Raw genomic sequence first — 13,879 nt, 5'->3', positions numbered from 1 at the left:
ACAACCAAAGAGATGGCTCAGGTGTTTCATTGTGATCCTGAGCTGCTCTAACTTTTGACAGTAAAGCTTAATGAGGACTATAGGTAAGAAATTTTAACTTAAACTTGATTGCTTTTGATTTCACACAAGAATAAACATATTAACAAACCTCCACCTAAAGTTACTCGAGTCTCTTTGGCATTTTCCGTGATCACTCGGAAGTCTGAGGTCGACGGTACCAATCAGGATCGCAAACAAGTGCGTGAAATCGGATGGCCTGCAGGTGAAATGGTTACTTGTGAAAACCAACCCTAAACTACAACAGGTGTTTTATTCTTCACTTTCCCAAAGGACAAGAAATTTGATGGATTTGGTTAGTTTATCTCTGGCATCAAAACTGCTCTCCAAAGTCCGTCCGACTGTACAGAGAACATTTAGAAGAGAGCAACTGAAGTAAAAACCTTCAATATCCCAGGTCATTGACTTCACACTGAAAAAGCAAAAAGGACTAGCCAGACTATATTTAATTACAAAGAGAAAGCAGACAGAGAATCCGTCGTCACAGAGAACGAGACGCCTAAAAGACGAGGAGCCCTCCATAAGAACAAAGGTGAACATGAGTTAGAGGTATGTAGACCTGATAATCATGAGATCAGTTTGTGAATTTGATGAACAAATATAGTGACAGTGTATTGATTTGGTTATCAGGAGACTCTTAAAGGAGCAACACCACTCTACTCTGCCACAGTAGTAAACATGCACTTCATTGCATAAAAATACAATTAATACAATTCAAATAAACCGTTTGGTTGGCTCCAGATTGATGTGTCGTTCGGTCAAAATACAGAATCTAGACTGGAAGAATCACATCAGAAAGTCAAGATGTCAATTATCTTTAATGAGTATGTTTTTCACCAACCCAAGCACTTTCTATGTCATCACCCAAAGGGTCTTTTTGGAGCAGAATTCAGTCAAAAAAGAAAAAGAAAGTCAGGAGATATGAAGACCTAGTTGTTGGGTAATTAAACAGGAGATACAGCATAAACTGACCCAATTACAGTAAAAAAAACATCTTATGAAATCCATTTTAATAACATCTATCATGACATGAGCAAACATTCTATGAAGAATAGGCAGAATATTTCGAGCAGCTTAGTTAAATGATCTTTGTATTCACTGATTGCTCTGAAATGCTGTGACTGAATTAGAGTTTACTCTGGTTAAAGCATGCCACAGAGCTTATATATTACAATCAGACAGTTCTGCCACACTGCATTACTGTGCCTGCTGTAGGCCGGGACACTTGGTTCTCTGAGTTCCCACGGATAACCTCCTTCTCTGACACAGAACTCCCACGAACCGTCTGTTTTTGTGTTTCCCCAGTCATGAGCAGTGTGTTCATCGTCGCTGGTTCACTGGTGTTGATCGTAGCAGGGGCCTTTTGGGTCAGGTAAGACCAACGTTTCTGCACTCCTGAAGCTCTCATTAACTGATTTTACAGTTTCTGTAAGTGTAAAAATCATGAGGCATGAAAGCTAAAATGAAGGAATGTATATCGTTTGCCATCTTTCAAGTCAGATTTTGGACTATAAGAGCTGTTTTGGTCAAACCTTGTAAATGATGTTATGCAGGATCTCATGCGAAATTGCAAGATTTTGAAAGATATATTAGCTCTTAGAGAATGTGTTGAAGACCATTCTCAGCTACTACCTCACCAGATTTTAGCTCAGTATCTGTAAAAGTGGCTTAATTAAAGCAATTTCTGTGTTTTATAAGGTCGGTAGGCTGTGGTGGCCATCTTGAATTGGGTTGACCCCAAAAGTTATTCAGCTGTAGATGATTAATGATTACTTTATGAAAGTTATATTAAAATTTGCCCATTGGGTCATGAGATATTTTGCTAACAGACAGTATTGACTCTGAATGTTAATGCCAAAGTATTAGGCAAAGATGATGCGCCTAATAACTTTCTACTACCACACCAAACTGGTGAATTATAATCATTTTTGTTTTCTAAGGCCAGTAGGCTGTGGTCGCCATCTTACACTGACTCCAAAAGTTAATGGGTTGGAGATGTACATCCATTGATTACTTTCTAAGTAATGTATTAAAATCCATCTAGTGGTTTATAAAATATTTTGTTTATGTTTGTAAGTGGTTATTCAAAGATGCAGCAGTGCATGCCACTGTCAAAGGCACAACTTATATTTCTATTGGTTAATTAATTTATTTTTTAGGAGCTGCGGTAGCTCAGTGGTCAGTCTTGTTTGCCCAAGTATGCAGGTTCGAGCCCAGGTTGCATCAGGAAGGGCATATAAATAAATGAATCTTTTATCGGGTTTGCTTGCTGTGGTGACCCCTGCAGAAGTTAATTTTTTTGTTTTTATTTTTTTCAGGTTGCAGAGAGGTGTGCGTCTCACCCAGAAGGTGGACTACCCTGCATATGGAGTGATAAAAGACCAAACCTTTTCCAGTTTTGTAAGTAGAAGGTTTCTGTAGAGCCACAAAGAAGAAAGGGAGCTTGAGTATATTAATGAAAACAAGCTGAAAGTATTTTATAGATGTCCTCTCTGCTTTGTTTTGCATATAAACAATATAAAACTTGTCTTAGCTGAGGCGGGGGAGTGTCCACTCGGAGGTTTACTGTTTGGGATGTTTTTCTGCTTTTAACTTTTTTTCTGGAAGGTTAAAAGTCTGATTCTGGATTTTAATTTGGAGCACGAAACCACCCAGGCTGCACCATCAAGTCTTACAGAAGCTCAAAGCTCTGTGTGGAAGGGCACTTCTTAACCTCTTCTGCTATTACTGGGCAACTAATATAAGAAATCTGAATTATTGGCTTCAGTATGACGACAATAAATGCCCTCCACCATGGGTGCTGGTGGGAGGGAACACTGATCATCTGGTAGCATTGAAAACCTTACTAAATTAACCTGCCCACTCTAAAAATGTGATGGTGTCCACCTGTCTTAAAGTTTGGGTTCAGTTTAGACATGAGCCCTGCTCGCCAGGGAATTATACTTTCCTTCCATCTTTACTGAATAACACTTTCTCTACATAGGCTAGGTTAGATATATAAACCTGGAGGGATTTGTATGTTTACTTGAGTGAGAGCGTTCACACCTGACAGTAAACATGTATCCCATAATGTTTTTGTGCTCAGCTGTCATTTACTGTCTGTAGGCAGATCCACGTCACACAGTGGGCTGTCAGGTCGTTGGGATGTTTCTGTAAAAATGACAGTACATTCAGAACATCTAAACTGTATTATTATTAATATGTTTCACAGCCATTTGAGAATCATTTTTGGGAGCTACAGACATGATTTAATATAAATAAAAAAGGACAGAGCTCAGTGTCAGAGAAAAGATTTTGAAGATTTTACAACAAAATATAATGGTTTTCTGCACAGATGTGTGGTGAACATAACATCAGTCTGTACACTGGGTTTAATTAGGTGAAAGTAATGTGATATAAAGCTTCTGTGTCTGACACTGCACATTAAAGCTTTAAACTAAAGCAAATAATAAAAACCTGGCATAATGGACATTTTTATTGCAAAGGTATTTGATAAACAATTCATTAAAATTCATAACTGAAAAAACAAACAAACAAATGAAAAACCCCATATCTTCAGAATAAATGCAGGTATGGTTGTTTATTTATCTTTAATCAGCCGGCAGCAAAAATTGATTTTTCTTTGTTTGTTTCATTTTTTATGCTGATACATGCAGGTAATAACTCTGCTCGGCTCTGCTGCCTGTGTGGGGTCACAGGTCAGTCGAAGGTCCAGCATCTTGGCTCAGGACGGATTGTGTTCAGACTATTAAATGTATGCAGATAAAAAGTGGCCCGACTGAAAACAAGCATTTTCAGTATGCATTGAGGCTGTATACGTGTATATAGCACTATCTGAATGCAGTCTAATTACTACAGGACGAATGTTAACCTAACTTGTAGGATGATCTTTAACAGCAATAACTTAACAGTTATTTAAATTTCCTATAACCTTATCAGTCACTCATATTGTTGTGGAAGAATTTGGACCATAGATAGATAGATCTATAATTTACTCAGAACTTGATGAGCCTAACTTCTGGACTCTGTTGCTGTTATATATACACATGTACATTAATAAATAACCTGCAGTTATAAACAACGTTTCTGTGCTGCTGAAAAGATCAACACAACTGTCTTTTAAACAATTTTCCAGTTTACATCTGAGCAGTGGGGACACATGTTTGAGGGTGGTTTCAGCACAGTGGTAAAGAGGTTGTCTGTCAGTTGGAGGATCATGGGTTTGATCCCGAGGTCCTTCAGCAGACCAAAGTGCTCTTAGGCAAGACACTGAACCCGGCCTCTGATATGCTTATTTTCAAGCAAGATTATGAAACTGGTATATGTAGAGAGTGTAAATATACATTTCAAAGTATTGAATGTGTGTGTGTGTGTGTGTGTGTGTGTGTGTCATACCAGTGTGGACCACTTACATGTCACAAAGGAAACTTGTGCTGTAAAGTGTGATTGATTTTCTTGTCCCTCTGTCCGTTCCAGCCTGGAGACAAGAAGCTGGCCCACAGCGCCCAGATGTACCACTATCAGCACCAGAAGCAGCAGATGCTCTCCCTGGAGAAGTGAGTCACTTTCTCTTCTGTTTCAGATACCCTCCTACACAGGGTCCCAAATCTTGGATGTCCCCTTGCAGGGTGTGTGTTCAACTTGTTGAATATTTGTTACGTTTGCCTTCTGCAGAAACAGGGAGGAGCCCAAAGTTCCTGAATCTGGAGCATCGACAGATGAGGAGAACGAGGATGGAGATTTCACAGTGTATGAGTGTCCTGGACTGGCACCAGTGAGTTAACAGAGGCTGTTTATATCTGTTTATTCAGGAAGTTGACTGCGTAATCCATTAGCTCAGCATATTCTGCTACGACCCTGAATCCATGTGAAGCCTTAAACTGGAATTATAAAATAAATCTGAACAAATTGGTCAGATAAATTTGTTTATTTTAATGATTTAATTGATCTGTTCCTTTTTTCAGCCTGGAATGAGTATACATTTAACCTACATCATTTTTAAAAACTAGAATTGTATGCACAACTTTAAATTTATTGTGATTTTGTTTTTCCCTAATCCACATGGAGTCAACAGTATACATTTATGCCCAAATATATCCATAACAGCCCCACTTATTTTTGGTTAAATGCATCTTAGGAAGTTGTGCCTCGACCCTAAGCTTTTTGTCTCCGTCAACAAGTTTCTGGCTGATATTTGACCATTCTTCTTAGCCAAACTGCATGAGTTCATTTAAATTAGTTGGTTTCCTGGCACAGATTTGGCTTTCAAGCAGTCCATGCATTTTCTACAGGGTTGTAGTCGAAGCCTTGGGAGGGAGCCATTCCAGAAGCTTAATGTTAGCCTGTTTCATCCAATCAGAAACCAGGATCATTGTCCTGTTGGAACACCCAACTGTGCCCACCTCAAGCTGTTGATTTGAGGTGAAGTTGAAGAATTTGGAGGTGGTCCTCCATCCTGACTCCATTATTCTTTTCACTTTGTGCAGTGTACCAGTATCACAGCATGACGGTACCACCACCATGCTTGAAGCTTGGTACTGTGTTTTTATGTTTGAAAGCCTCACCTTGATTCTTCCAAACAAACTTCTTGTCATTTTGGCCAAACAGCTCAGTCTTTGTCTCATGTGACCTTTTAGATTAGGTGTTGTCCATGTGGGAAGCTGCATAATGTTTGCTGGAAACAGGAGCTTCTTTCTTGGTGTGCACCTTCTCAGTTTGCTCACTGTGGTCAGAGACACTGGTGTCACTGGTGTTCCAGCTGATTCCACTTCTTGACTGCCTTAAGTTTGTTTCTGAACATTCAAACCAATTTCCTGGTTTCCAGTCCAAGTTATTGGCCAGTCAATTAAGTGCTGTCAAACAGATGCTTGTAATGCTGTCAAAGATAAACGAGCAGCCTCAGTCAGTTATGAGAAGTTTATAGGTATTGGCCTTGTTAAGGTAAGATATTAAAGAACCTTCATCACCACTTCTTAAAGAATTGAGATAAATGCATGTATATATTTGAGCCTGGGAGTTGAATTTAGACTCTGTGTGGACAAGAAAATATCCACAATGAATTCAAACTTGTGCACCTAATTCTTGTTTTTTAAAATCATTGAAGCTGTATGTTGTATAATCATTCCACCCTGGAAAAAGAGTGGATCAATTCCAGCCTTAAATTAATGACATGATGGTGTATGATGAGTGTTCTTTTTTTGTTTCTTTGTTTTCTGACCACTTCATTTCTGTAATGCAGGACCTTTATTTCATAAATCTATGCATCACAGAGCCTCTTCACTGACCGAAAACCACCAGTTTCTCCTTTTTACCCCACTGTCTGTTCATGTTAGGATTGTTTTTATGGATTCATCTGCCACCTTTCTTGTTGGAACCATGTTTCTTGTCAGTCAGCTTGTTAAAATCTAATCTGCTCGCACTTTTCAAATTGCTCTGTATTTTCTGCCAGGTGTTTAGCCTGTCAGACTCAGGGAACAGTCCTGTCTTTATCAAGTGAAAACTGAGTCACTGATAATGTTCTTTGTTCACCTTTAGACTGGAGAAATGGAGGTGAAGAACCCGCTGTTTGACGACTCTAATCTTTACCTGCAGAGGTTCCACAAGTAAACACGGACATTCAGACGTTTCCCTCTCTGAATGCAGCACTCTTTGAATTTTACACACGTGCACACTCTTCTTGCACTGCTTTTCTCAGTCCAGCCTAGTTTGAAAACGGGATGAGGAGAGGAGGAGTGAAGGATGAGGACTGAAACGCGCCCGGGAATTAAAACAAAAACAACAGAATGTGGCCGTGTTTGTATCATGTTGGTAGCCTGACTGAATCGGAGTGTCCCGTTCTGCAGCCTTGTTTTGTTCTAGTTCGTTTTCAGTTCAGCTGTGTCTGAGGACTTCTGGTCAGGAATGAGATGCGTAGATCAAATGTTTTTGTGTAACCAGAGCAGAGTATAAAAACTGTTTTCTGACGCTGCTGGGTTACAGTTAAGTATTACTATGAGTTCACTCTTGGATATCTGTTTGTTTTCAGTAAATGTTTCTACATTCATTGAGTTCCAACTGCAGGTTTTGGGTTTTATTCCAGCTTTTTGTTTTGTTTTTTTAAACAAGTGTGATTTTAATATGCCTCCACACAGCACCATGACCTGTATCAGTATTTTATGTAGCCATTGTGTTTCCAGTCTAGTTTCTCTATGCATGAACTGATGATGTAAGAAATCAGAGAGTCAATATGCATTTACAGGTTGTTTCCAAGTTTGTACCTCAAACTTGCTAATATTTATCCTCTACGTTTACTGTATGTATATAAATGATTTCAAAGTGATTTGAAACGTCTCTATCTGAACTCTGAAACAGAGACTTTATCTTGTAAATATGACATCGGACTAACATGGTTCTGTGATCTGTATATTGCAGCTGACACCAACAGGACAGAGATCCTGCCTGTCACTTGGTTTTCATGGGTTCCTCTTGGTTTTGTCTCAAGACTCTGCTACCATTTGTATTTTTAACACTGATTATGTGTTCAGGGTTCCTGCACAGGTGGAAGGAATTGGGCCAGACAAATAATTAAGTCCAATATACACTCACTGGCCACTTTATTAGGTCCACCTATTCAATTGCTCCTTAGGTCAATCTGCCAATCACGAGGCAGCAACTCAGTGCATTTAGGCATTTAGATGTGGTGAAGTTGAAACAGAGCATCAGAACTTGGAAGAAAGGAGATTTAAGGGACTTTGAATGTGGCATGGTGTTGGTACCAGACGGGCTGAAACAAAATGGTTGAAGGTAACAGTTTCTCAAATAACCTGCAGAGTACCATCTCTGAACTCACAACACGTCCAACCTTGAAGCAGGTGGGCTACAGCAGAAGAAGACCACTTCTTTTAACTAAAGACAGGACCCTGAGGCTACAGTTCACTCAGTCTCCCCAAAACTAGACAGTAAGAGTTTGGTCTGATGAATCTGGATTCACTGGACCCAAACGGCCTTCACAGTCACCGAAGCTCCATCCAGTTCACCACCTGTGGGATGTGGTGGAACAGGAGATTCACATCATGGATGTTAAGCTGACCAATCAGCAGCAGCTGCGTGATGCCATTATCTCAATATGAACCAAAGTCTCTGAGGAATGTTCCTAACATCTTCATAAATCTATGCCATGAAAAATTAGGGAAGTTCTGAAAGCATAGAGGGTCCAAACCAGTACTAGCAAGGTATACCTAATAAAGTTGCCAATGAGTAGTTGTTGCTTTTATCTGAAATGTAGTACTGTTGCAGTTAAAGACAAAAACAGACTCCACTTGTGTAATATAAAACTCTGATTTTTAGTTCACATAGAAAACTGTAAATGTCTCCATTCTGCTTAATTATTACTACAAAATCAGGAGCCAGTGCCAATCTCTGTCTAGCTCCAACATTGTACACATCTTACTTGGTTCCAGTTCCAGTTCAACAAATTTAAATTGGCAAAAATAGGTTTATAGCAGCCACAATACCAACCAAATCATATTTGCAATCTTTCAAACAAAAGAAAAACACCTAAACTGTAATATTTGTTATGGTGGCAAATATTTTTACCTTTTTGATGCGTAATGGACACCCACCTCTTACTGCAGTTTATTAGATCATCGAAATGCTGGTGTTAGCAGGTTACATAATTAGGGATTCCAGTGCTTAAACATCAAACTCTTCTATTTTTTTTAAATTGTCCTGTATGTTGTTGCGCAACTTTGAAATAAAACATGCAAATTATACATTCTCAATTGGGAATAGTGTACTATGACTTTGTAGCAGTACATTGTACAATGTTGGCATAATTTGCTAAAAATTGCACAAAAACCCTGATGGGATTTTGGTGAAAAGCAAGAGAAAACCCAGCCTTCTTTGGACCTCTAAAGTTCAGTCATACTTCACAGAAGAAATATAATTTAAAGTTTAAACAGCTCACAGTAATTTGGACTTTACATGTCTGAACTGGCATTTTGATATCTTTAACAGTTTTTACACAATTAGTTTAGATTTCATGATTTTTCCACAGAACGTTTCACTTTACAGTTGGATGTCACGCAATTCAAAGATGGCTCAGCCAAGCTTCTGTACATTTTAATTATATTTTAGATCAAAATATTCTCCTATAAAAATTGAAAGGTCATTTTAACTTGTCATATTTCCAACATAAAACACTGTAGAAACATAAAAATTAATGTGGGACTGCCAGAGTCTTCTGCTCATGATTCAAGAATCTAAGATCTGACTTATCATTTCTAAACAGCAACTGCTTGTTTGAGGCTTACTTTTCAGTTTGTTTGTCTGTCTCTCATTAACTTGGCAGTCAGGGAGTGACAGACACAGGTGTGTGGTTACCATGGTGACCATAATGAGCCACTAGCAGCAGCTTGAACATTTTTTTTAAATCTTGGTTCTCTTTACCCTTCTTACAGAGTTTATACATCAAAACGTAGGCATTTTTTCTTTGTTTAGATTATTGTGTTGGAATGTCAGGCAGTAGCCCCGCCTCTCGCACAGCGACTGTTAGAGATAGGCTCCACCCCCCCACGAGCCAGAGAGGAAAAAGCAGGTAAAAGAAAATGGATGGATTGATGTTGGGCAGTAGTTGCATTGGCACCCTTTAAAATACTCTCCAGTTTATCAGGTAACAACATTTTGCAAAGAGTGGAGAACTTTATTCTTCGTTCAAAGGATAAATAATTATTCAATGACTGTTACATAAGTCTGATATGTTACTGTGTATTTAACAAGCTGGTGACAGAGTGGATATTATTTTTTATTTTTTTTAGTTTAATGTGTAAATATAATCCAAATTCCTATCTCATTTCTGTGAGTTTTTGAAGTTTGAGTGAATGACTTGTATTTTCTGCTGCTGGTAGCGACACTCCTCTGTGCTGCAGATGGATGTTCTCGGCTTTTCTTCCAATCCAACCTACATTTCCACCTGAGTGCTGGAAGCTGGATGTGTTCAGTTGCTTGTCTTTGTGCTCTGAAGCAGAGTTGGTTTATTTTACTTCCCACCCAGCATGAGTGACATGTTGTGTGGCAGGAACTCTGGACTGGATTCTCAGGATCTTCAGCAGCTGTGAAGTTGCACGTTCTGCTGTAGCTGGCCTGCACACACACACACAGGAAACAGCTACAGCTGACCTGCACACACACACAGGAAACAGCTACAGCTGGCCTGCACACACACACAGGAAACAGCTACAGCTGGCCTGCACACACACACAGGAAACAGCTACAGCAGATATCTGCAAGGAGCTCATGAACTATGTTGACAGGACTGTTTTATCCAAACCAATCTTGCAGAACAAAATATAGACATTTTGAGAGGAATAACAAAAAAAGATTAAACTTTTGTGTTTGCCTTTTTTTTAAATGTTACATAGCTCTGCATTTTATTTTATTTATTTATTGTGCTGAAAGCTAAACTGAAACCTTGCTGGTTGTATACTGGTCTGAATCCAGTATATGTTACCACCATGGTTAGTTTGCATGTGGAAAAAACAGAGCTGAAATGAAAGAAATAAATATTTATATGATCAGAAATAAAAAATAAAAGCCTGTTTTGACTTTATTTTCAAAAAAACAAAACTCTTCATTGATCATGGTTTGAAAGCCATAAGACACTTTGGACTTGTTTATCGCCCTCTACAAAAAGGTGACTGTGAATGATAATGTTTGTCTGTGTGCATGTGTCTGTTAGCAAAATATCCAACGACCAACTGAACAGATTTTAATGAAACCTTCAGAAAGTAATCACTGGGCGTACATCTTCAACTGATAAATCTAACTTAAGAGCCACTCAACTCAGTTTTTTACATCCTGAACTAAAATGTGATGTGGTAGTAGCTGACAGTCATTCACAACATACTCAAGAGTGGAACATCTTGCAATAATCTGTGATATGGTGCATAACAGTATTTACAAGGTTTGACTAAAACAGCAACAACTCTGTAATTTCTCAACATAGGATGATCTCGGTCGAAAACTCAGCAATATGCATTCCTTCAACAAACGCTAGGCCTTTAATTTAGAAGAGTAATAGTATAGGGCAGGGGTAGGCAACCCTGGTCCTCAGGGCCTCCATCCTGCATGTTTTCCTTGTTTCTCTGCTCCAACACACCTGATTCAGAGGTTAAATTACCTCTTAAAGTTCTGCAGAAGCCTGTTAATCACCCATTGATTCAAATCAGGTGTGTTGGAGCAGAGAAACAAGTAAAACATGCAGGATGGAGGCCCTGAGGACCAGGGTTTGACACCCCTGGTATAGGGGGAAAAATAAAGAAGCAATCAACCCAAGAAGAGGAAAGAAAATGCAGAACCTAGCAGGTTTACAGCTTCAGGATGACATAATAAATGAAAGTGGAACTCTGTCTACAACAACCTTTTGGAATAATGGCACATGCTTAAAGTGATGTACAACCAACATTCAAATCAGTGCTTGTTTGATGAACTTGTTAGAAAATGGTGGTAAAGAAGGACATCTGCTGGTCCTATGTGGAAATGTAGAATAAGTAACCTCTAACACAAGTGACTCAAATACCAAACCTAAAAATGCTTTGATTTGGGAGATGTACAAAATGTAAACAAAGGAGAATAAAACAACTTGTCTTAAATGACATCCTAAAAAGTTAGTACAGGGTTTTGTTTACCAATATCATCATCCTCATCATTAAATTCAACCCATACACAAACTGTAGAGGTTAGTGCCACACATGCATACAAGAGCTGATGAGGCCTGTGAAAGTAGGAAAGTTCAAAAACATTATCTCTCACCTTCGTCCTTTGGCTCTGGGCAGTAATAAATGCTGTATCGTTAACCCATTTATATAAAAACAGCAACACCATAAGAATATGAGTTGAGTTGATCACTTTTATCTAAAGTAGGATAGCTACACTTTTTACATGCCGATGGTGCTGAGGCTGCTGAGTGTATCAGTTCACCTGCAGTTATGAGGGCTATATTTGACTAGACATGTCGGTCAGGAGGACTGATACATTCAGCAGCCTCAGCATATACACAATTTGTCTATGCTCTGTCAGCACACATACATTTGGATAGTAACACAGGTGTTCGGTTGAGGAAGTAGCAAAAAAATCTAACAAATGGGTAAGTATCAGCTAATGTAATGTTCTTTCTGAGATCATTTTGAGAAAGTTGTTTAATAAGTCTAAAAACAATTTAGAAAGCAGCCCTTGTTGGGTTGGCTAGCCATTAGTCTAGTCTAGATGCAGATTTCTTGGTACCACTTAAAAAGCTCGGTATCGTTACTTTAGCATTCTCATGTTTTAGCTTATTTACCCTCCATGTACACTTAGTTTAGTTGATTGATGTGTTTTTCTTTTCTTGTTTCATTGTGTTTATATTCCATTTAGATTATACATGATCCTTTTAGAATATAGCTTTAACTTTATCATGACCTTATTTAGATTATTTTAGCTACTATTTTGCTCATGTCTGGTTTTTAGATTATCCTATATCCTATATTCCATTTAGATTATACATGATTGATGTCTCATTGTATTTCATGTTTAGATATGTTTAATTTATCTGAATTAGATTATTTGACTGTCTCAGCTCATGCTTAGATATGTCTGTTTTCATGATTTTGTTTAGATTATCCTATGTTTCATTTAGATCATACATAATTCATTTAGAATACATGACGGTTGTATTTTTCTTTTGTGTGTCATTCTGTATTGGATTCTGTTTTTGTTTCTGTTGTAAAGCGCTTTGAATCGCCTTGTTGCTGAAAAGTGCTATATAAATAAATCTCACTTCATTTCACTAATTAATGTTTGGAGTCAATCCAGTTTAGGATGGCTGCCACAGCTAATTGCCTTTAACAAATACTACAATAACTATCACTCATTCAGTTTATAGATACTGAAGTAAAACAGCTACAACTTTCATTTCTTAACAAAAGATGATCTTACTTGGTTGAAAACAAAGCTTCTTGCTTTATCTCTGTAAAGTTTACAGACTTGATGGTTTGTCAGGCCTATGCAGAGAGTCTTTGCTCTGATCTGGCCATAAAATGTCACAGACATCACATGATATATCATGTCAAGGTCAATATCTTCTATATCGTACTTATTCCTGATTGGTGTGTCATTTGAAAGGTCAGTGCTTTGAAGTGGCAAAAAAGAGACAGCAAGATATATTTCTGTCTAAAGTAGATTAATGTCTTCAGTGTTTTGTAAAAAGTGCAAGGATGACATTGTGCTTACAATAATGCAAATATGTGCTGGTAATTTGCTACTAGTGTAAAAATTTGCCAACTGTGGATTTTATTTTATTTTATTTTGAGCAATCATAATAAACTGTATTGCCTTACAAGACCAGACTCCCACCAACACAGTAAATGAGAGGTATAGCACACCCCAACACCCATCAGTTAGTCCAGTCAGTGCGGATTAGTATCTAATGGAAGACTTTTATCAGCAGTGCCTAATAAACTGTCTTCTTAACTAAATACACAAATATAAGTCCACACAAGTCTACACTGAACAGTCAAAACACTATCACAGTGAAAACATGGCTGAATGCAGTCAGCTGCAGAGATGTATAACAACTAGAGACTAGAAGCCAAAAAGTTAAAGCCACAAAGAAGGGCCCCCTTGTGGTAGGCTGCAGTACATCCATCCATCCTCTTCCACTTATCTGGGGCCGGGTCGCGGGGGCAGCAGCCTAAGCAGGGAGACCCAGACTTCCCTCTCCCCAGCCACTTGGTCCAGCTCCTCCGGGGGAATCCCAAGGCATTCCCAGGCCAGCCGAGAAACATAGTCCCTCCAGCGTGTCCTGGGTCTT

At 38.6% G+C, this 13,879-nt stretch overlaps 1 protein-coding gene across 1 annotated transcript in view; it reads left to right on the top strand.

Annotated features, from left to right (window-relative positions):
- npdc1b (neural proliferation, differentiation and control, 1b) overlaps positions 1–8,816 on the top strand; it is a 32,781-nt gene extending 23,965 nt beyond the window's left edge. The window contains exons 5-9 of the mRNA XM_017432684.3: positions 1,363–1,429; positions 2,376–2,457; positions 4,534–4,613; positions 4,732–4,831; positions 6,592–8,816. Coding sequence (XP_017288173.1) covers positions 1,363–1,429; positions 2,376–2,457; positions 4,534–4,613; positions 4,732–4,831; positions 6,592–6,663 — 401 coding nt within the window. The 3' untranslated portion in view covers positions 6,664–8,816. The remainder of the gene's footprint in view (positions 1–1,362; positions 1,430–2,375; positions 2,458–4,533; positions 4,614–4,731; positions 4,832–6,591) is intronic.
- The last annotated feature ends 5,063 nt before the right edge of the window (positions 8,817–13,879 follow it).

Source organism: Kryptolebias marmoratus, linkage group LG1, assembly GCF_001649575.2.
Source record: "Kryptolebias marmoratus isolate JLee-2015 linkage group LG1, ASM164957v2, whole genome shotgun sequence".
Taxonomy (NCBI): domain Eukaryota; kingdom Metazoa; phylum Chordata; class Actinopteri; order Cyprinodontiformes; family Rivulidae; genus Kryptolebias; species Kryptolebias marmoratus.
Note: the sequence above shows the minus strand (reverse complement) of the source record. Positions and strands in the feature narration are given on the sequence as shown.